This window comes from Eumetopias jubatus, unplaced genomic scaffold (assembly GCF_037043125.1).
Source record: "Eumetopias jubatus isolate StellerSeaLion01/CBP00866 unplaced genomic scaffold, mEumJub1_p1.0 scaffold_8, whole genome shotgun sequence".
Taxonomy (NCBI): Eukaryota; Metazoa; Chordata; class Mammalia; order Carnivora; family Otariidae; genus Eumetopias; species Eumetopias jubatus.
Genome location: NW_028274814.1, coordinates 47,834,209 through 47,855,631, shown reverse-complemented (window position 1 = coordinate 47,855,631; position 21,423 = coordinate 47,834,209). Strand labels below are relative to the sequence as shown.

The 21,423-nt window shown below is 35.5% G+C and overlaps 1 protein-coding gene across 2 annotated transcripts; it reads left to right on the top strand.

The window, feature by feature from the left end:
- Window positions 1–446: 446 nt before the first annotated feature.
- Window positions 447–13,640, top strand: LOC114221710 (NKG2-A/NKG2-B type II integral membrane protein-like). Of its 2 annotated transcripts, XM_028119804.2 has the most exons (6): window positions 447–681; window positions 1,084–1,161; window positions 1,659–1,712; window positions 2,453–2,595; window positions 10,051–10,157; window positions 10,389–13,640. In XM_028119804.2, exons 1-6 carry the CDS (start codon window positions 495–497, stop codon window positions 10,498–10,500), a joined length of 681 nt encoding a protein of 226 aa, XP_027975605.2. In that variant the 5' UTR covers window positions 447–494; the 3' UTR covers window positions 10,501–13,640. The 2 variants fall into 2 exon arrangements, with proteins under 2 accessions (XP_027975605.2, XP_027975606.2); XM_028119805.2 differs by lacking the exon at window positions 1,659–1,712.
- The last annotated feature ends 7,783 nt before the right edge of the window (window positions 13,641–21,423 follow it).

Genomic DNA, 21,423 nt, shown 5'->3' with positions numbered 1-21,423 from the left:
GTCATTTACTACAGGAATTTCCTATGTGTGCAAAAACTAGTATTCCCTAATCTAGGGGACTCCATTTAAAACTTGTCAAAAAAAAATGGTGCAGCATTTTCTTTCTAACACAGCATTTTAATATGAACCCAGTTATTCTAATAATGTTGACATGTTTCTGTGGAATCTGACCTTACATTAATAAGGACAATATTATTCATGAATTCTTTTCTTCTTCACTAATTTATCGCTTTACATTTTTCCAATCAATACTATTGTGTCAAACATAGAACATCATTGTAAAAACCACTTATTCTATCGTGAAACCCTTCTTTAAAGCTCTAAGGAAACTAGTACCAGATTTTACACTGCCCAGCTGCAAATGAGTACTATCACTCACCACACACTCCACCCAGTGTGACTGTCCTAGCAATCTTGTCATTACATACACTATTCATCAAGTCCTTCAGTGCGGTCCCATTCAGCACCGTGCCTGACACTACTCAGCTGCAGAGATGAATAACCAAGGAGTTACCTATGCAGAACTCAATCAGGTTAAGGGCTCAAAAAGACATCAAATGAAAGCTAAGGGCACTAAAAGTTCCATTTCAATAACTGAACAGGAAATAATCTATGCAGAATTAAATCTTCAAAATGCTTCTCAGGATCTTCAAGGGAATGGCAAGAATTACCCATGGAAAGGTAAAACAATACACACATAGTCTAACTGTTCTAGGATATGCAGTTGGGGTACAGGGGTGTAGGGAATGAGTAGGGAATGATCTCCCATATGTTTCATTTGTGAGGATCAGAGCATGGAGCTGGAATATAGTATTGTAATTGAAATCTGAGGACAAACCTTGTTCAAGTCTTATAATTCATGGTCTTTACCCAGTCTCATGGGGGTAATATATTTACTGCAAAGGTAATGGTGTATTCTGAGAGAAGATTACAATGGTAGTTACAGGTTTGGGGTCCAAATTTTTATATGTGATTCCCGGTGCGTTGTTGGGTCTTTTGTATGTAAATTTCCTAAATGATTATTTCCATCCATCTTTTCTCAGAATTTTCATTTCTCTTCCTACTATGTACCTTCACGTTCAGGGAAGCTTGTTGCTGGGATCTTGGGAATCATCTGCCTTGTCTTGATGTCCACTGTGGTCACAATAGCTGTTATTCTCTGTAAGTAAGTGTTTGAATGACTACAAGGGAATTTTTCACTTTAATGATCATCAGTGCCTCGAAATGTTGCACAATATTATGGAATTGTATTATCTCATTTTAATGCATGTTACTCTAAGTGTGGAATGGTTATTCTGAATTTGCCAAACATAGAAATAACAGAATAATTATAAAGAGTATTACACATATATTCAAATTTCATAACTCAAATGCAAGCTATAGGAGAGACCTAATTGAGATATGCAAATTAATTCGTGAGATTGGTTAAACCAAATATTGTAAAAGACTGTGAGATCGGTTCTTTAAACTTTTGAATTATCTTTGCCCACATGTTCATTATTTATTCAATTTTTATGGGTAAAATCTATTTTATTACAGAGTTTTCTCATTATAAACAATACACCAAACTTCAAACTAAGAAACTCAAATCATAATGATTTACTTAGTGTAATATTAAGTTTTATTAAGTTTTATGAGGATTGCCTTAATTTTTCTAGTTCCTGAAGGACCAGTGCAGAACAAAGCATCCTTGGAAACAAAGACCCAGAAAGGTAGAACATCATTTTCAAAATGATATTAGGATAATTTATATTTTATCTCTATCTTAAGCTAGACAAGGATGATAATAGATGCTTTTGGGGAAAATGAATTAGAAAATTGCATAATAAATTTTCAGAAATAATGAATATAGGAGAGTATTACTTTTTATGCAACAGTATGAGGACATATTCATTTAAAATCACCGTACCCGGGGTGCCTAGATGGCTCAGTCAGTTAAGTGACTCTTGGTTTTGGCTCAGGTTGTGACCTCAGGATCCTGGGATTGAGCCCCATGTCAGCTCCATACTCAGCATGGACTCTGTTTGAGATTCTCTCTCCCTTTCCTTCTGCCCCTCCTGTTCGTGCTCTCTCTCATATAAATAAATAAATCTTAATAAAATAAAATAAAATAAAAGTCACCTACTCGTTGTTACCAATGGCCTCAAATTTCCACATGCTATAACACGATAAGAGATAAATCGTTATGCAATTCCAAAAAAGTGGTCTTGTTCAATGACTCAGAGCACATGTAGAGATGGACATTTTTGTATGTTTGCTTCATATGGGCACATAAATTACGGGGGGAAAGATTGACTCTTCTAGGAGTTTGTGTGTGTTCTGTTTTTTTTTTGTCAGCTTGTGAGGGTAAATTGATGTGTTATATACACATTTGTGTATATATAGGCAAGTTGTAAATTTGCAGTTTTAATATTCAAAGCCTTTTGGATAATATCTCATAAACTTTCTCCAGCATTTCATTGTCCAAAAGATTGGATTACATATTCCAACAATTGCTATTACATTAGTACTGAAAGAAAATCATGGAATGAGAGCTGGTCATCCTGTGCTTCTAAGAGCTCTAAACTGTTCCACCTGGATGATGAAGAGGAAATCGTGAGATTTCAAATGTTTTCAGATTTTATTAAAAGCTTATCATTTAATATTATATTTGTAGAGTTCATCCATATATTTGTACACATCTCTTGTTTATTTTAAAGTCTGTTACTATTCCATTGTTTGACTCTATGATATTTATATTTTATACTTTTAATGTATATTTTATAATTTCCAGTTCTTGCTTTTCAAAGAAAACCAGACTTCAATAAATGCTCTTTCACCTGAAATAACCTTACTTTTTTTTAACACATCAAGAAAACTAAATATATGAATGTGCACAATCATCACAAAATAGAATCACACAATTACAAATCAGATCATGAACGATAAGTTTAGAGCCTCTTTTAGCCCTGCCAATTTTAATAATGTGAAATATCTTATTTTTGGACTTTATATCGATGGAATCATGCAGTATGCATTTTTATGTGTGTCTCCTTTTGCTCTCATATTTGTAATCCAACTGTATTATCGCATTTGTCTATATTTTGTGAATTTTCACTGCTGCTGTCTTATATGAATATGACATTTAAAATCTGTTCTCAGAAATTTAGTTCCATTTTGGTGTGTGGATATTATGAATAATTATATAATGAAAGGCCTTTTCTCTGTCCTTTTCCACATGTATTTATAATAATTTATTATACATAACTACGTAGTATATGGTATATTTCTAGAATGTAAATATTGCATTTTTCATAATAAAATAATGTATAAGTATAACATTATAATTGTATTTACATATAATTATAACACATTTTTCTTCTAAGCATTAGTATGAAACTTCACAGTCATAGATATGTGTGTCTTTCAATATATTAAATTATCCCTACATTTATCTAGTGTATTGTGTAAATACACATTGTACAAATAGTCCCTTGATCCAAAACTCTGTAGTCTCATAAAATTTAATACAATTAAGTTCTGGTGATTATATAACAGTATCATTTTTCTGGACTGGGAGTTATTAGGATATTCTCTTTGGCGAGAATATAAAGAGTTCAAGTGTGTCTCTTGCTCATTTCTCCTAGATGGTGTTTTCTTTTGTCTTCTTAGAAGTCCTCATCATGTTTTAAATACAAGCACTTTTTTGAGTTTATGAGATGGAAATAGCTGTATCTTGCATTCTTACTCCCCTACTGGAGTCTTTTAATGATCCGAATTTTAATGTTATCATGGTCCAATTTATCATTTTGGGTGTTAGTGATTATTTTGGACCTATTTCAGAAGTTATTCAAAATTCATGAATATAATTTCCTATATTACTTTCCTGGATTTACCTTTTTTTTGTTTCTTTATTTTTTAACCTTTAGTTAGGGTTTATGATCCACTTGGAATTTATTTTTTGTGACGCTGTGTTTATGAGTCTGGGAGATAAAAGTGAAGGTTACACTTTTCTACATCATGACCTAATTGATGGAGCATAATTTACAACAGAGTAGATCTTTTCTTCATATAAAACTTTATACATATAAAGTTAGATATATGGCCATATGTGTTCTAATCTGCTTTATGTAAATAATATAGATATGCGATATCTCTGTATAAATAATTATATACACATATATCAGTCTACACAGTCTGTCACAGCACAGCACTTCGACTAAAATGTAGAGCCTTACCTTCCTTGATGTCCCTTTACTGTCTCATTTCTCCTAGAATTGTCTTAAATGTTTTCTACTTATATTGAGAATCACATGGATGTTATAATTTTGTTTCAACTGATGATTTTGCTTCAAATATCAAACAATTTAGACAACACAAGAGATGAAACAAATTCATTAGACCTAATGATAGTTTTATCTTTCTTTGGTTGTCTCCTTCTTCCTGATAATCCAAGATTCCCTCTGTTATCATTTAATTTCTGTTTAGATATTTCCCTTTAGCAGTTCTTTCAGAGTGCATCTGGTGGTGACACATTTTCTTAGTTTTCCTTTATCATAGACTGCCTTGATTTCCCCTGCTTTCCTGAGTGATATTTTTGCTAGGTAGTCAGTGATTTTTGATTGGAATAATGCACTTAGCTTCTACATTTTTTTTCTTTCTAGCATGCCTTTTTTCCATTGTCTTGACTGGAGAGAAAAAACATTTTGGGGACTTTTGTCTGTACCCATTGGTGTCTGTGGTTTGCTCACCAGTCTGGGCTATGTGATAAAAGATAAATTCCAGGGCATTCACCGCCATGTCATTCCTTGGAGCTGGAGTGCCCAGTTCTGTCAGTTTGCTCATCACCTGTTTGAATCTTATCTTGTTTTGTATATAATGTCCAGGTGTTTTAGCTGTATTTGGTGGAAGAAATAGGGAACAGTATATCCTCTCCATCTTGCTGGAACAGGAATTCTGATATGTAGTGGTTTTAATATGAATGTTCCTAAGACTAATAGTGTTAAGCATCTTTCCCTGTACTTATTTGCCATCAGTATAGGCTTTTTGGTGAAATACCTTGAAATATTTTGGTTATATTTTTACTTTTTGCTATGGTATTTTGAGAATTCTTTGTGTATCCTGGCAACAAGCATTTTATTAGATGTATGATTTGTAAATATTTCCTCTCAAGTCTATGACTTGTCTTTTTCTTCTCTTTAAAGAGCAGACATTATCTTAATGAACTACACTTCATCAATTTGTTCTTTTATGGATCATGTTTCGTTGTTCTTTCTAAGAAATCTCTGCACAACTTTAGGTCAGGTGTTTTTTCTAATACATCTTCTTGAAAGTTTATTATTTATACTTATGGATGATCAATGTTTAGCATTTTTGTACATAGTATAAGGTATATATTGTTAATTTCATTTGATACTGAATTGTCTCCACAACATTTGTTCTAAGACTATACTTTATCCACAGAATGACTTTGCATCTTTGTTGAAATCTGCATTCCATATATGTGTGGGTATTAACTTTGCTCTTTCTCCTCAGTTTCTTTAATCTTGTATGTATTTTTATGTCAATCTATACTTTAAAAATCCTCCTTTTGTAAACAGTGCGTTTGTATTAGTTCTTTTTCAGAGTTATATCTATTCTAGATCTTTGCATGGATGTTTACTTTTTATTTCTATCAGTTTAATTTTTTTAAATTAAGAATGAAAATTAATTTTATCAGTTGCCTTCTGCATCAGAGAAATCACATCATTTGACCTTCTTTACTCTGCTAATGTGACAGATTAAGTTTATGTAATTTCACATGTAAATCCAACGTGGTATTGCTTCAGTAAATCTACTTATGTCATAGTCCATTATTTTTATATATTGTCAGAATCAGTTTATGATTGCCACTGACATGTAATTTCCTTTTTTTATTATTCCAAGAAAATGTACACAACACATATTTTATTAGACCTTTTTTCTACCTTATAAGGGTTTCTTTTTGGTTTTTAATTGGTATTTCATTTTTCTTTACTCATAAGCATGTAAATATTCTGTAACTGAGTATGAAAAGCTTTCTGAATTACAGATTAAGTTATAGTAGAAGTTAAGACACTTCTGATATTTTTATTTCTTTTTGCTTTGGTTTTCACAAGTTGTATTTGGTAGGATTTTTTTTCAATTTTATGTCTCATTTTAAAGATATTTGTATATTTTCATAATATTCTCTTATGGTAATTTTATTGTGGTATAATGTACATACAGATGGTTGCACATGCAATACATGCCAACAACTGGCTGAATTTTCAAGTGTCACCATCATATGAATGAGAAAATGAATATTACCAGCTCTACAAAATGCCCCTTTCATGTTCTCACCTCCATTTACAAACATTTACATAAATAAAATCATACAGTATGCATATTTTATTTTTGGCATTTTCAGAGAAAGCTGAACATGTGTTCATTTGATACATTTATGTATTACTGATTGATTACTATGGTAATCTTAGATAATACCTTTCTCATGTTACATATTTATCACTTTTGTGGGTATTGAGAACAGTTAAGATTTAGTCTTAGCAACTTTGAAGTTTATAATACGGTAATGCTGATTATAATCACTATATTGTACATTAGACCTCCAGAACTTATTATGTTCTAGTTGTAACTTTGTATTCTTAAACATCTCCCCAATTCCCATTCCTCACAGTTCTTGGTAAATAGCATTATACTCTCTTTTTACAATTTCAGTGTTTCAGATTCTACATAAAGTAAGACCATACAGTATTGGTCTATACCTGTCTGATTTTTGTCACTTACATAATGCCTTCAAGATCCATCCATTTGTCACAAATGACAAGATCTCCTTTTCCATGACTGAAATATTTCATTGTGCATATGTGTGTGTGTGTGTGTGTGTGTGTGTGTGTGTGTGTGTATAAAACACCTTCTTATCTGTTGGCAGATACTTAGGTTCCTTCAATAATTAGGCCATTGTGAATAATGTTGCAATGAGCATGGGTGTGCAGTATACCTTTGAGATAATGATTTCAGTATTTAAATATATATGTAGGAGTGACATTACTGAATATAATGGTATTTTTATTTGTAATTGCTTGAAAAAAAGCTGTGCTATTTTCCATTGTGGCAACACCAATTTACATTTCCTCCAAAGGATTTCCTTTCCTTCAGATCCTCACCAATATTCGCTTATGTTTTTGGAAAAAACAATTCTAACAGGTGTGAGGTGACATTTTATTGTGGCTTTGATTTGCATTTCCCAGATGATTAGTGATTTTGAGTACCTTTCTTATACCTATTTGCCATTTTTATGTCTTCAGAAAACTGTTACTCAGCCCTGTGCCCATTTTGGAAATTGGATTATTTTCTTTGTTTTTATTGCATTGGTTGAGCTATTTATATATTTTAGATATTGGTCCCCTATCAGATATATGGTTTACAATATTTCTTCTGTTCTGTACATTGTTCTTCAAAACATTTTTCCAACTTTTTTGTTCTTTCCTTTGCTGCGCACAAGCTCTTTAGTTTAATGTAGTCCCACTTTTCTCCTTTTTTTAAGATTTTATTTATTTATTAGAGAAAGAGAGCATGAGTGGGGGCGTGGGGACAGAGGGAGAAGCCGGCTTCCCGCTGAGCAGAAAGCCCGATGCAGGGCTCGATCCCAGAACCCTGGGATCAAGACCTGAGCCAAAGGCAGGCGCTTAACCAACTGAGCCACCCAGGCATCAGGACATATTTTTAAGTTATTGTTTCTGTGGGGGACACTGGTTCAGACTGGAGGGGCATAATATCGATAAGACAAAGGAATAAGAAGCTCTGTGCTCTCTCTTTCTCTAGAGAGAGAGAGCATGAGCGGGGGCAGTGGGGGCAGAGGGACAAGCCGACTCCCTGCTGAGCAGAGAGCCCTATGTGGGGCTCAATGGCAGGTGGAAGATATATCACCCATTTCATAATCTTCACACTGACTTGAGTCTCTCATGATCCACCTCGTTCCCTCAGGAGTATTTCTTTGTCTGTGTTTGCGTGTGTTCTTCAGTCATTTCATTATGCATTGAGTTGTGGATTTCTATGAGTTAATTCTATTATTAGTTTGCTGAGTCTCTGTGGTCCATAAATATTTTTAAATGATATTTAAGAAGTTGTTTATTCATTGTGACTTATGATTGTTTTTCTGCTTTCCTCCCCCCTGCTTATCTTCTCCTTCTCAAACTGTATTTAGAACTATGCTGGTTTTCCTGATATTGTTTTGAAGGTTTCTGAACTCTGTTAATTTTTCTGTTTTTTCTTTCTCATTTTATGAGATGAATAAATTCTGTTATTCTTTCCTCGATTTCATCAATTTTTTCTACTGTATCTCAAATTCTCTGGAGAACCCATTTAGTGAATTTCATTTAGGTATACAATGATAAACTAAGAATTTCTCTGTGATTTATTCATATAGTTTTATTTCTCTATTGATATTTCCTATTTGCTATATTGCTGCCATCATGTTAATTTCATTATCTGAACTGTTTTCTTTCTAATTTCCATATATTTATAAACAGTACTTAAAGTACTTTTTTCTAGTAAATATAATATCTTATCCCAGTAGAAGTTTATATTGACCCATACATTCCCTTAGTGTAGAAGATATTTGCTGTTTCTTTTCATGTTTTTTTTAATCTTTTAGGTAGATATTTTTGATATACAATTTAGTAAACATGCATTCTATTTCATATTCTTAGATTTATATTTTGTTTAAGTTGCGTACACTTTACTGCTGGATCTTCTTCCCTATAATCTCCCTGCTAATGTTTTTGTTCAGTGTTTCCAAATTCTTATTCTTTTAGCCTACTTTCCTAGGGATTGCCCTTGTGATTTTGTAGCTTAGATGTTACTTGCAAGTTTTTTTTTAAAAGACTGTGTTCCAGAACTGCAAGTCAGTAGGGCTTCCACCCTCTGCCATGTGATGTGTGTGTGTGTGTGTGTGAGTGTGAGAGAGGAGTGCTCACAACTTGAATATCAGTTCTCAAGTCTCCTTCTGCTTTTACTTTCTACTGGGTTCATCTTGGTCTCCTCTCCATGTGTATATATATTTTTTCCATCAGTCAAGAGTATATAGGGAGCTCATGTCAACTCTTCTGTTGTACTTTCACTAACAGTATTTTTCCTATTATATTTAAAGGGGTCACAGTGCTTGACAGGAAAATTACTACCTCCAACTTTTTTTTTCTGGAATGAAAACAATTTTATTGTTACCTGAGAAAAAGTGCAGGAGAAATATTCCTAATGACCATGTAGCCTGTCCCCTTGGGCCAGACCAGGCCAGGAGACTTCCCTTACCTGCCTTTGAGCCCTGGGTCATTTGGGGTCTCCCTGACTGTGCCCAAAGGCTGGAGAAGTCCACAAGAGTCTGGAGAGACAGCATCTGCAGTCATGACTCCAGAGACTAAAGCAGGGTCCATGGGAAGTCACACCATTCAAGATCTAGGGTCTCTTGGGTCACAGCCCCGAGTCCGATGGAAAAAAACTCCACCCAGCCTCCCGGATCCAGGCCAGCGGGGCTGTCAACTGCTCCAGACACACATGGGTTTTCCTCATTCATTACCATGCAAAATCATCACGCTGCAGTGAAAAGTCAATGGGCTATTTCACTCCCTTCCCCGAGGTTAATCAAGTCTCCCCTGTGGCACCAGCACCATTGCTTTTGCAGCTTCTCCAAATTATAGAACCACAAGTTTCTGGATCACTGAGCTACCGCGGACAGATAGGCATGGGAACAGTGCTGGGCAAGAAGACTACAGATATGTTTTCTTCTTACTTGAATCTCTAGGAATCTTTTCAAAACATAGATATTTCACAAAATATTATTAACTTTTCATAAATTATCAGAACCCTGAAATCGTTACCTTTCTCAGGTTGTCCTCCTCACTTACTTACAAGATATTTTTATAACATGTCCAGTGTGTAATATTATATTAAAATTTGAAAGATTCTATAAAGTAAGAAAGAATTAACTGTGTTTGTTATTACAAATTCAAATAAGATCTCTTATTTGATTTCTAAAAAAAATTTGTTTTCTCATAGTGTTTGTTCAGCCTCCTCATTCGTTCTTCATGGATTAGTACAGTTTCCCAGAACATCAGTATTAATTCATTTGTGTGGCCAAAAGACTTGACCTTCTTTCCTAAAGTGTAAGTTTCTTGACAATTTTTGTATTTTATGCCTTAAGAGGACTAATCTTACAAAGAATAAGTGCAGTATGTGAACAATTCTATAACACATGTGTTAAAGTGTTTCTATAGAAAGATGATATGGAAAATATTCAGGTTTAGATGTACAGCTATTAGTCTAAATAAATTGTCCCTCAAAATATTGTGATTTATATTTTTAAGAGTAATGAGATATAATTCTCTGTATTTCAGGTTGTCAGTTTCTTCAGAGAGTGACAAGGATTGTCCATTTTTCAACTTTGACTCAAAGAAAATTTCTTTTGAACCCTGCTTAGATAAAAAAAAATACATTTGTAAGCACTAGGTATTTTAGTTACCTAATTTTGGTATAATGCTATCTCACCATCTATAAAGAGCATATATCTCATTTCTTCAAAAGCCATACAACTATTTTCTCAGAATATTTCCAAATATAATTTTTAGAGCAATTTTAGATTCACAACTAAATTAAGAGGAAGGTACAGAGCTGTCCTATATTATCCCTGTATGCACACGTGGATGGCCTCTCCCATTATCAGCATCACTCACTAGAATGCTTCATTTGTTACCAAGGATGAATCCACAGTGATGCATCAGAATCATGCCAAGTCCAAATTGTACCTGAGGTTTCACCTTTGGTGTTGTAGAACTTTTTTTTCAATCTTTATTTATATGAATGTAAAATATATATACCCAGGTACATATTATGCATTTCTTTAGCATTTGCTATTTAAATTATCGATAAATTACAGATCATAATATCAAGCACTGTCATTGTGAAGTCTTCAATAAGGTAATCAATCCACTCATCTTTCCAAATGAATTGATTTGTCCTAGCCCTTAAAGGGCTGCAAATAAGAGTTGAACAACCCAGGGTGGTGTGGTTATCAGTCAGAATGAAAACTGGTCAGAAGACAGAAACCAGGGGAAGATTCATGTAAACAATTATGATCTATTTGTAAGGGAAACCCTACTAAGAGGACATGCTACTAAAATTAAAAATCATAAGGAGTTTCTTAGGGTTGAAGGAGAGTACACAAAGGAGAGCTCACTGGGCAGCCACGTCTACTCTCTGAAGATGGGATTTAGATGTCATTGAAGACAATGTGGCTACATACAGCTTCATGGCAGACATGCTCATGGGATTGGCCTGGGACAGAGCAATTCCATAATCTACACATGAACTTGGTGAGGTTGGATCTCAGGCTGTGACTGGCAAGCAGGAGGAACCCCTGCCGGACTGTTGGGAGGCATAGAACAAGGGAAGGAAACTTTGACTGCTCCTGGTGACAAAAACTTGCTAGAGGCTGAATAAATGCATAGGACCTCCTGATGCATGCAGGTGGCAACCAAGCCATAGCGGCCAAACACCCTGAAAACACCATGAAACCAGGAAAAAGAGCTTTTTCTGTTGCAGTGTTTCTCCATTGCCTTTTACCAACAAAACTCAGCCTCATGGGGGCTGACAAGGAAGAGAAGTTTATAGGATCTAACTCCATTATCTGAGAACAGGGCATAGAGGGATGAGTAGATTTAGAGCTGAGGGTACTTATTGTTGATAAGCATTTAGGATTATCATGCAACAACCACAGAGTTGCTCTATAAGAGCTATTCACATCTGTCCCACATCCTCAGAGAATGGAATAAACAGCTATCTTTTGAATCACTTTTCTTATAGCACTGTCAAAATTAGGTTCATTTTATGGTAGAGATTGTTTTTCTCAATCATTAATAACCAGTGTCCTTCACTACTTTTTCTTGTGTGTTGTTTTCCTTACCTGGATTTCAGATATTTTAGAAGACATCTTGTTTTATTAAATTCCCCAAGTCCCCACTTCTGTCACACTTACCCAGTCTAGAAAATACTTTGATGCAAAAAATAAAATGTTAAATAATGAAGAAAACAAGAATAAAACTATAAAGATATTGTGTGAGTCAAACAGCTAGTTATTGCCAGAACTCATGAGAAATTTAGTAATTTGATAATGATTCAGATATTTCTACCCTAGTTCAATTACAAGAGGGAGAGAGATTGAACTCAATTATTACTTGCAAATAAATTCATATTTCATATACATTTATCTCTTTGACATAGACATATTATTTTTTACACATATCCTTTTTTCTTAAGATTTTTAATTTATTTTTATGGCAGAGAGAGAGAGAGAGCACAAGCAAAGGGAGCAGCGGGTGGAGGGAAAGGGGGAAGAAAGCTCTCAGCTGAGCAGAGCTGGATGCAAGACTGGATCCCAGGACCCTGGGATCATGACCTGAGCTGAAGCAGAAGCTTAACCAACTGAGCCACCCAAGCACCCCTACACATATTCTTTATACTCTCTGCACTGATTCTTTACACCCTGATAGAGAAATCATATGAATATTCAAAATCAAACTCATATAATACATAAATGGTAGCTGTAACTAATTACTAAAGTTGTGCTATTTTATCCAAGATTGTACTCACATTGAAAAATAAGCATTTATTTCTCATTCACCAGTTTGTGCTTCGGTTGGATTTTAGTTGATTGAGGCTTGGCATGCCTGCGCTTGGCTCCAGAGTACAGATACAGCTCAGATCTTTATGATATATTTTATTCTTAGAAAAGCAGGCTACCTGTTATATGACATTTTATAGCAGAGATTAGCGGCTAGGAGAAATATGCTTCTTAATGCCTGGACTCTGAACTCATAAGCTTTCACAGTCCCACTCACATTATGTTGTGAAAACAAGTCACACGGCCGAATTTATCATTGATTTTCTGCAAGGTGTACTCCTTTCGAAGTGCTCAAATGGAAGAAATGTATTTTTAATGAACAGTAACCTAATTTACCATAATAGCTATAGGAATATTTTTCTCATTATATTTCATGAGAGAGAAGCTTGTTTGTAAAAGAAAAATATTGGGAAATAGATGGAAAACTTAGGACTTCTGTAACTTCCCATCTAGTTTTTGATTCCTCTATGCCAAAATTCTTGTACTTTTGTACAGTGGTAAACATCATCATATAGATGCTTGCACCAGGATCCTTGATCAATTTACAAATGGGAATAAGTAGTACAGGGTAAAGTTTAAGGACATTGGCAATGAAATGAGGCCTCTTCAGTGTAATTTCTAAATGCAGACTCTAGGCTTGTGAGTCAGTTACATGACTGCTCTGGGTCAGTTTCCTGTCCTGGAAAATATGATAGATATAGTAACTTATTCACAGAGTTACTTAAAGATTATTTGAACGGTACCTCTTGGCAGACAAGTATTCACTAGATTAGACACTTTGACTTAAGAACTTGATGCTTTGTTTTCATCACCTGTAACATGATGACCATAATTATAGCCACATCATAGGGCTGATCTAAGGAATCAAAAATATAATGCTTGAAGATCCTTAAAATACAGCGTAACCACATGATGTTCTTGCTATATGTGATATCTTCATATTTTTTTCAAATTTATTAAATAAAGACTGATTTCCAAGAAAACTGAAGCTCTAAAACTGTTCTTCCTTTCACCCATCCAATCTCTATTGTTACAATATATTAGTTTTACTGGGCATCAGAAATATTATCTGACTTAACCACTTATCATATACATCAAAGATATTAGCATTTCATTTTAAATTTTTTTTCAATATTTAGCGGCTTTTATTAATTTCTTTTGGGTTCCTCTGTCATTCTTTTTTTATGTCATTAGTTTTGTCTTTTTTTAAATTATTTAAATTCAATTAACATATTGTGTATTATTAGTTTCAGAGGTAGAGTTCAGTGATTCATCAGTCTTATATAATACCCAGTGCCCTTATATCACATGCTCTACTTAATGTACATCACCCAGTTGCCCCATCTCACCACCCCCACTCAGTTTGTTTCTTATGCTTAAGAGTATCCTATAATTTATCTCCCTCTCTGATTTTATCGTGTTTTATTCCCACCTTCCCCTATGATCTTCTGTTTTGTTTCTTAAGTTCCACATATGAGTGAGATCATATGATAATTGTCTTTCTCCGATTGACTTATTTTGCTTAGCATAACGCCCTCTAATTCCATCCATGTTGTTGCAAATGGCAAGATTTCATTTTTTTGATGACTGAGTACTATTCCATTGTATGTAAATACCACATTTTCTTTATCTGTTCATCTACAAATCTGGGTTCTTTCCATACTTTAGCTATTGTGGAAATTGCTGATCTAAACATTGGGGCACAGGTGCCCCTTTGGATCACTGTATTTGTATCTTTGGGGTAAATACCCAGTAGCGCAATTGCTGGGTTGTAGGGTAGCTCTATTTTCAACTTCTTGAGGAACCTCCATACTGTTTTCCAGAGTGGCTGCACCAGCTTGCATTTCCACCAACAGTGTAAGAGGGTTCCCCTTACTTCGTAACCTCACCAACATCTGTCCTTTACTGACTTATTAATTTTAGCTATTCTGACTGGGGTGAGGTGGTATCTCATTGAGGTTTTGATTTGTATTTCCCTGATGCCGAGTGATGTTGAGTATTTTTTCATGTGTCTGTTGGCCATTTGCATATCCACTTTGGTGAAATGTCTGTTCATGTCCTCTGCCCATTTATTGACTGGATAAATTGTTCTTAGGGTTTTGAGTTTGATAAGTTCTTTATAGATTTTGGAAACTAGCTCTTTATCTGATAAGACATTTACAAATATCTTCTCCCATTCTATCAGTCGTCTTTTGTTTTTGTGGACTGTTTCCTTTGTTGTTCAAAAAGATATTTACATTTTAAAACAGGGTTTTAGAAAAATTCAATACATGTCATGTATGGACACTAAACAAGAATAAGCCTTTCTGGACATACATTTACATTTTTGAAATCAAGTTGCAATTACTGTTCTTTCTCTTATTGGTCAGGAATCCCAGTCTCCTCATCCAATGTGTTACTTTTGACATATAAATAGTTGTCTCTTTTGGAATTGAAGACATTTTTTAAGGGGGTGTCAAGGTTTGACAAGATAGTCTGTTTGGTTCCTAGATTTGGGGAACCTACTGGGGCCTAGGGGAAGAAGACACTGGAATGTCTTTTTCCTTCCAGTGTTGAGTATCCCATCCACACATATGTATTTCTTACCATGGGGAATGGAGAAAAGTAAGAGAGAAGCTGCTTAATATTAACATTCTGATGTGGCACACCTCCCAATTTTCTCCCAAAGTGTTTTTACATATCTACACGCTTCTTAAAAAGGTGCTTAGTGTTTTAATGTACCCCTAAGAAGAAATGGGAAATCTTTGGTAGAGTGAGCATAAGTGGAGGATCCACCAAAAGCACTTCTTGCACTGCAGGCTTGCTGCTGATGGATGTTCTGAGTAGTTGTTTGAAAATGTCTTAATTTGGGGCGCCTGGGAGGCTCAGTTGGTTAAGCGACTGCCTTCGGCTCAGGTCATGATCCTGGCGTCTCGGGATCGAGTCCCACATCGGACTCCCAGCTCAGCAGCGAGTCTGCTTCTCCCTCTGACCCTCATCCCTCTCGTGCTCTCTATCTCTCATTCTCTCTCTCTCAAATAAATAAATAAAATCTTAAAAAAAAATGAAAATGTCTTAATTTACCTTCGTTGTGGAAGACTATTAATGGTATTGAATTCTGGGTTGGCAGGGTTTTTTACATGAGATGAATATTGTATTATCTCCTACATTTTATTATTTCTAATGAACTTCTAGGCATATAAAATGTTGTTATTCTTTCATTGCTTTCAATATTTTCTATCTGTTTCACAAGTATGACTACAATGTGCCCACATGTGATTTAGTTTTATTTTTTTATTTGGGTTTTGCTGGGCTTCCTGAATTTAACTTGGTGTTTTTCAACAAATTTGAAAAAGCTTCAGCCATTATTTCTTCAAATAACCTTCTGCTAATGGTTTCCCTCTCCTTTTAAGTTCCTAATTATACGTGTCATAACTTTTGATATTATCACATTGCTCTCTCTTGTAAAAATTATTTTTGATCCCCTCTCAGATTCCATTATTATTCTTATCCAGTCCAGAACATTTGAGGGGACAAAAGCTAGATATTTACATATTGCCTTAGGAGGAACCACAAAGAACCAATGGTTATAATTAAGAGCAGAACAACACATTTTAAATTCTAAACTCTTATTTTATTTGTAAATTTACACTCATTAATTATCAGAAAATAAAATTTTCAGATTAATTAATTTGGTACATGAGATTGGACTGACACAACATTGTCCTTTTTGCATTTTCTTTGGAACTGAGTTCCTGCAAAGAATACACTTTCAGCTCTGCTGCAACAACAGTACATTATAAAAGGGCACCATCTTCCTCTGAATTTAGTACTGAAATGAGTAATGTTTAAGTCTGGGATCTAGAATAACAAGGACGTTATGTTCAACACCTAATGGGTATTCTCAGAAAGTTATATATGGAGAAAATTACCATATTGATCACTATAACCCTGACTTCTCTGAAGCCATTTCTTTCTTTTCTTTTATTTATTATTATTATTTTTTTAATATTCAGGGGTAAAACTTAGTGATTCATCAGTTGCATATAATACCCAGTGCTCATTACATCAAGTTCCCTTCTTAATACTCATCAAACAATTAACTCTTCCCCCCACCCACCTCCCCTCCAGCAACCCTCAGTTTGTTTCCTAGAATCAAGAGTCTCTTATGGTTTGCCTTCATCTCGATTTTCATCTTATTTTATTTTTCCTTCCTTCCTCTATGTTCATATCTTTTGTTTCTTAAATTCCATATATGAGTGAAATCATATGGTATTTGTATTTCTCTGAATGACTTATTTTGCTTAGCATAACACCCTCTAGTTCCATCCCTGTTGTTGCAAATGGCAAGATTTCATTTTTTGATGGCTGAGTAGTATTCCATTGCATATAAATACTATGTCTTCTTTTTTTAAAAATTTTATTATGTTAATCACCATACATTACATAATTAGTTTTTGATGTAGTGTTCCATGATTCATTTTTTGTGTATAACACCCAGTGCTCCACGCAGAATGTGCCCCCTTCAATACCCATCACCAGGCTAACCCATCCTCCCACTGCCCTCCCCTCCAGAATCCTCAGTTTGTTTTTCAGAGTCCATCGTCTCTCATGGTTCATCTCCCCCTCCGATTTCCCCCCCTTCATTTTTCCCTTCCTGCTATCTTCTTCTTCTTTTTTTAACATATAATGTATTATTTGTTTCAGAGGTACAGATCTGTGATTCAACAGTCTTGCACAATTCACAGCGCTCACCATAGCACATACCCTCCCCAATGTCTATCACCCAGCCACCCCATCCCTCCCACCCCCACCACTCCAGCAACCCTCAGTTTGTTTCCTGAGATTAAGAATTCCACATATCAGTGAGGTCATATGACACATGTCTTTCTCTGATTGACATTTCACTCAGCATAACACCCTCCAGTTCCATCCGCATCATTGCAAATGGCAAGATCTCATTCTTTTTGATGGCTGCATAATATTCCATTGTGTGTGTGTGTGTGTGTGTGTGTGTGTGTGTGTGTGTGTGTGTGTGTGTGTATAGCACATCTTCTTTATCTATTCATCTGTCGATGGACATCTTGGCTCTTTCCATAGTTTGGCTATTGTGGACATTGCTGCTATAAACATTGGGGTGGACATACCCCTTCGGATCCCTACATTTGTATCTCTGGGGTAAATACCCAAAGTGCAATTGCTGGGTCATAGGGTAGCTCTATTTCCAAATTTTGGGGGAATCTCCATATAGTTTTCCAGAGTGGTTGCACCAGCTAGAGTTCCCACCAACAGTTTAGGAGGGTTCCCCTTTCTCCGCATCCCTGCCAACATCTGTTGATTCCTGACATGTTAATTTTAGCCATTCTGACTGGTGTGAGGTGATATCTCATTGAGGTTTTGATTTGGAATTCCCTGATGCTGAGCGATGTTGAGCACTTTTTCATGTGTCTGTTGGCCATTTGGCTATCTTCTTTGGAAAAATGTCTGTTCATGTCTTCGACCCCTTTCTTGATTGGATCATTTGTTCTTTGGGTGTTGAGTTTGATAAGTTCTTTATAGATTTTGGATACTAGCCCTTTACTTGATATGTCATTTGCAAATATCTTCTCCCATGCTGTCAGTTGTTTTTTGGTTTTGTTGATGGTTTTTTTTGCTGTGCAAAGGCTTCTTATCTTGATGAAGTCCCAATAGTCCATTTTTGCCCTTGCATCCCTTGCCTTTGGTTATGTTTATAAGAAGAAGATACTGCGGCTGAGATCGAAGAGGTTGCTGCCTGTGTTTTCCTTTAGGATTTTGATGGACTCCTGTCTCATGTTTAGGTCTTTCAACCATTTGGAGTCTATTTTTGTGTGTGGTGTAAGGAAATGGCCCAGTTTCATTCTTCTGCATGTGGCTGTCCAATTTTCCCAACACCATTTGTTGAAGAGACTGTCTTTTTTCCATTGGACATTCTTTCCTGCTTGGTCAAAGATGAGTTGACCATAGAGTCGAGGGTCCATTTCTGGGCTCTCTATTCTGTTCCATTGATCTATGTGTCTGTTTTTGTGCCAGTACCATACTGTCTTGATGATGACATTTGTAATAGAGCTAGAAGTCTGGAATTGGAATGCCACCGGCTTTACTTTTCTTTTTCAACATTCCTCTGGCTATTCGGGGTCTTTTCTGGTTCCATACAAATTTTAGGATTATTTGTTCCATATCCTTGAAAAAAGTGGTTGGTATTTTGATGGGGATTGCATTGAATGTGTAGATTGCTCTAGGTAGCATTGACATTTTCACAATATTTGTTCTTCCAATCCATGAGCATGGAACGTTTCCCCATTTCTTTGTGTCTTCCTCAATTTCTTTCATGAGTATTTTATAGCTTTCTGAGTACAGAAACTTTGCCTCTTTGGTTAGATTTATTCCTTAGGATCTTATGGTTTTGGGTGCAATTGTAAATGGGATCAACTCCTTAATTTCTCTTTCTTTTGTCTTGTTTTTGGTGTATAGGAATGCCACTGATTTCTGTGCATTGATTTTATATCCTACCACTTTACTGAATTCTTGTATGAGTTCTAGCAGTTTTGGGGTGGAGTCTTTTGGGTTTTCCACATAAAGTATCATATCATCTGCAAAGAGTGAGAGTTTGACTTCTTCTTTGCCGATTTGGATGCCTTTGATTTCTTTTTGTTGTCTAATTGCTGTGGCTAGGACTTCTACTATGTTGAATAGCAGTGGTGATAGTGGACATCCCTATCGAGTTCCTGATCTTAGGGGAAAGCTCTCAGTTTTTCCCCATTGAGAATGATATTCGCTGTGGGTTTTTCATAGATGGCTTTTATGATATTGAGGTGTGTGCCCTCTATCCCTATACTCTGAAGAGTTTTGATCAAGAAAAAAGGCTGTACTTTGTCAAATGCTCTTTCCGCATCTATCAAGAGGATCGTATGAGTCTTGTTCTTTCTTTTGTTGATATATTGTATCACGTTGATTGATTTGTGGATGTTGAACCCACCTTGCAGCCCAGGGATAAATCACACTTGGTCATGGGTAATATTCTTTTTAATGTACTGTTGGATCCTATTGGCTGGTTTTTGGTGAGAATTTTTGCATCCATGTTCATCAAGGATATTTGTCTGTAATTCTTTTTGATGGGGTCTTTCTTCGGTTTTGGGATCAAGGTAATGGTGGCTTCATAAAACGAGTTTGGAAGTTTTCCTTCCATTTCTATGTTTTTGGAACAGTTTCAGAAGAATAGGTATTAATTCTTCTTTAAAGGTTTGGTAGAATTCCCCTGAGAATCCATCTGGCCCTGAGCTTTGTTTTGATGGGAGATTTTTGATGACTGCTTCAGTTTCCTTAGTGGTTATAGGTCTGTTCAGGTTTTCTATTTCTTCCCAGTTCAGTTTTGGTAGTTGATACATCTCTAGGAATGCATCAATTTCTTCCATGTTGTCTAATTTCCTGGCATATAGTTGCTCATAATATGTTCTTATAATTGATTGCATTTCTTTGGTGTTGGTTGTGATCTCTCCTCTTTCATTCATGATTTTATTTATTTGGGTCATTTCTCTTTTCTTTTTGATAAGTCTGCCCAGAGGTTTATCAATCTTGTTAATTCTTTCAAAGAACCACCTCTTAGTTTCGTTGATCTGTTCTACTGTTCTTTTGGTTTCTATTTCATTGATTTCTGCTCTGATCTTTATTACTTCTCTTCTCCTGCTGGGTTTAGGCTTTATTTGCTGGTTTTCCCTAGCTCCTTTTGGTGTAGGGTTCGGTGGTGTATTTGAGACCCTTCTTGTTTCTTGAGAAAGGCTTGTATTGCTATATACTTTCCTCTTAGGACTGCCTTTGCTGTATCCCAAAGATTTTGAACAGTTGTGTTTTCATTTTCATTGGTTTCCATGAATTTTTTTAATTCTTCTTTAATTTCCTGGTTGACTCATTCATTCTTTAGTAGGATGCTCTTTAGCTTCCATGTATTTGAGTTCTTTCTGAGTTTCCTCTCGTGATTGAGTTCTAGTTTCAAAGCATTGTGGTCTGAAAACATGAAGGGAATGATCCCAATCTTTTGGTACCAGTTGAGACCTGATTTGTGACCTAAGATGTGATCCATTCTGGAGAATGTTCCATGGGTCCTAGAGAAGAATGTGTATTCCGTTGCTTTGGGATGGAATGCTCTGAATAATCTGTGAAGTCCATTTGGTCCAGTGTTTGATTTAAAGACTTTATTTCCTTGTTAATCTTTTGCTTAGATGATCTGTACATTTCAGTGAGGGGGGTGTTAAAGTCCCCCACTATTATTGTATTGTTGTCAATGTGTTTCTTTGCTTTGGTTATTAATTGCCTTATATAATTGGCTACTCCCATGTAGGAGCATAGATATTTACAATTGTTAGATCTTCTTGTTGGATAGACCCTTTAAGTAGGATATAGTGTCCTTCATCATTCTTATTACAGTCTTTGGTATAAAATCTAATTTGTCTAATATAAGGATTGCCACCCCAGCTTTCTTTTGGTGTCCATTAGCATGGTAAATGGTTTTCCACCCCCTCACTTTCAATCTGGGGGTGTCTTTGGGTCTAAAATGAGTCTCTTGCAGACAGCATATCGATGGGTCTTGTTTTTTAATCCAGTCTGATAGCCTGTGTCATTTGATTAGGGCATTTAGCCCATTTACCTTCAGGGTAAGTATTGAAAGATATGAATTTAGTGCCATTGTATTGCCTTAAGGTGACTGTTATGGTATATTGTCTGTGTTCCTTTCTGGTCTATGCTGCTTTTAGGCTCTC

Coding starts and splice junctions, on each gene's coding strand:
- LOC114221710 (XM_028119804.2), top strand. CDS start 495: ATGAATAACCAAGGAGTTACCTATGCAGAACTCAATCAGGTTAAGGGC. Junction 1,162..1,658: donor CACAATAGCTGTTATTCTCT/GTAAGTAAGTGT, acceptor TAATTTTTCTAG/TTCCTGAAGGACCAGTGCAG. Junction 10,158..10,388: donor TTGACCTTCTTTCCTAAAGT/GTAAGTTTCTTG, acceptor TCTGTATTTCAG/GTTGTCAGTTTCTTCAGAGA.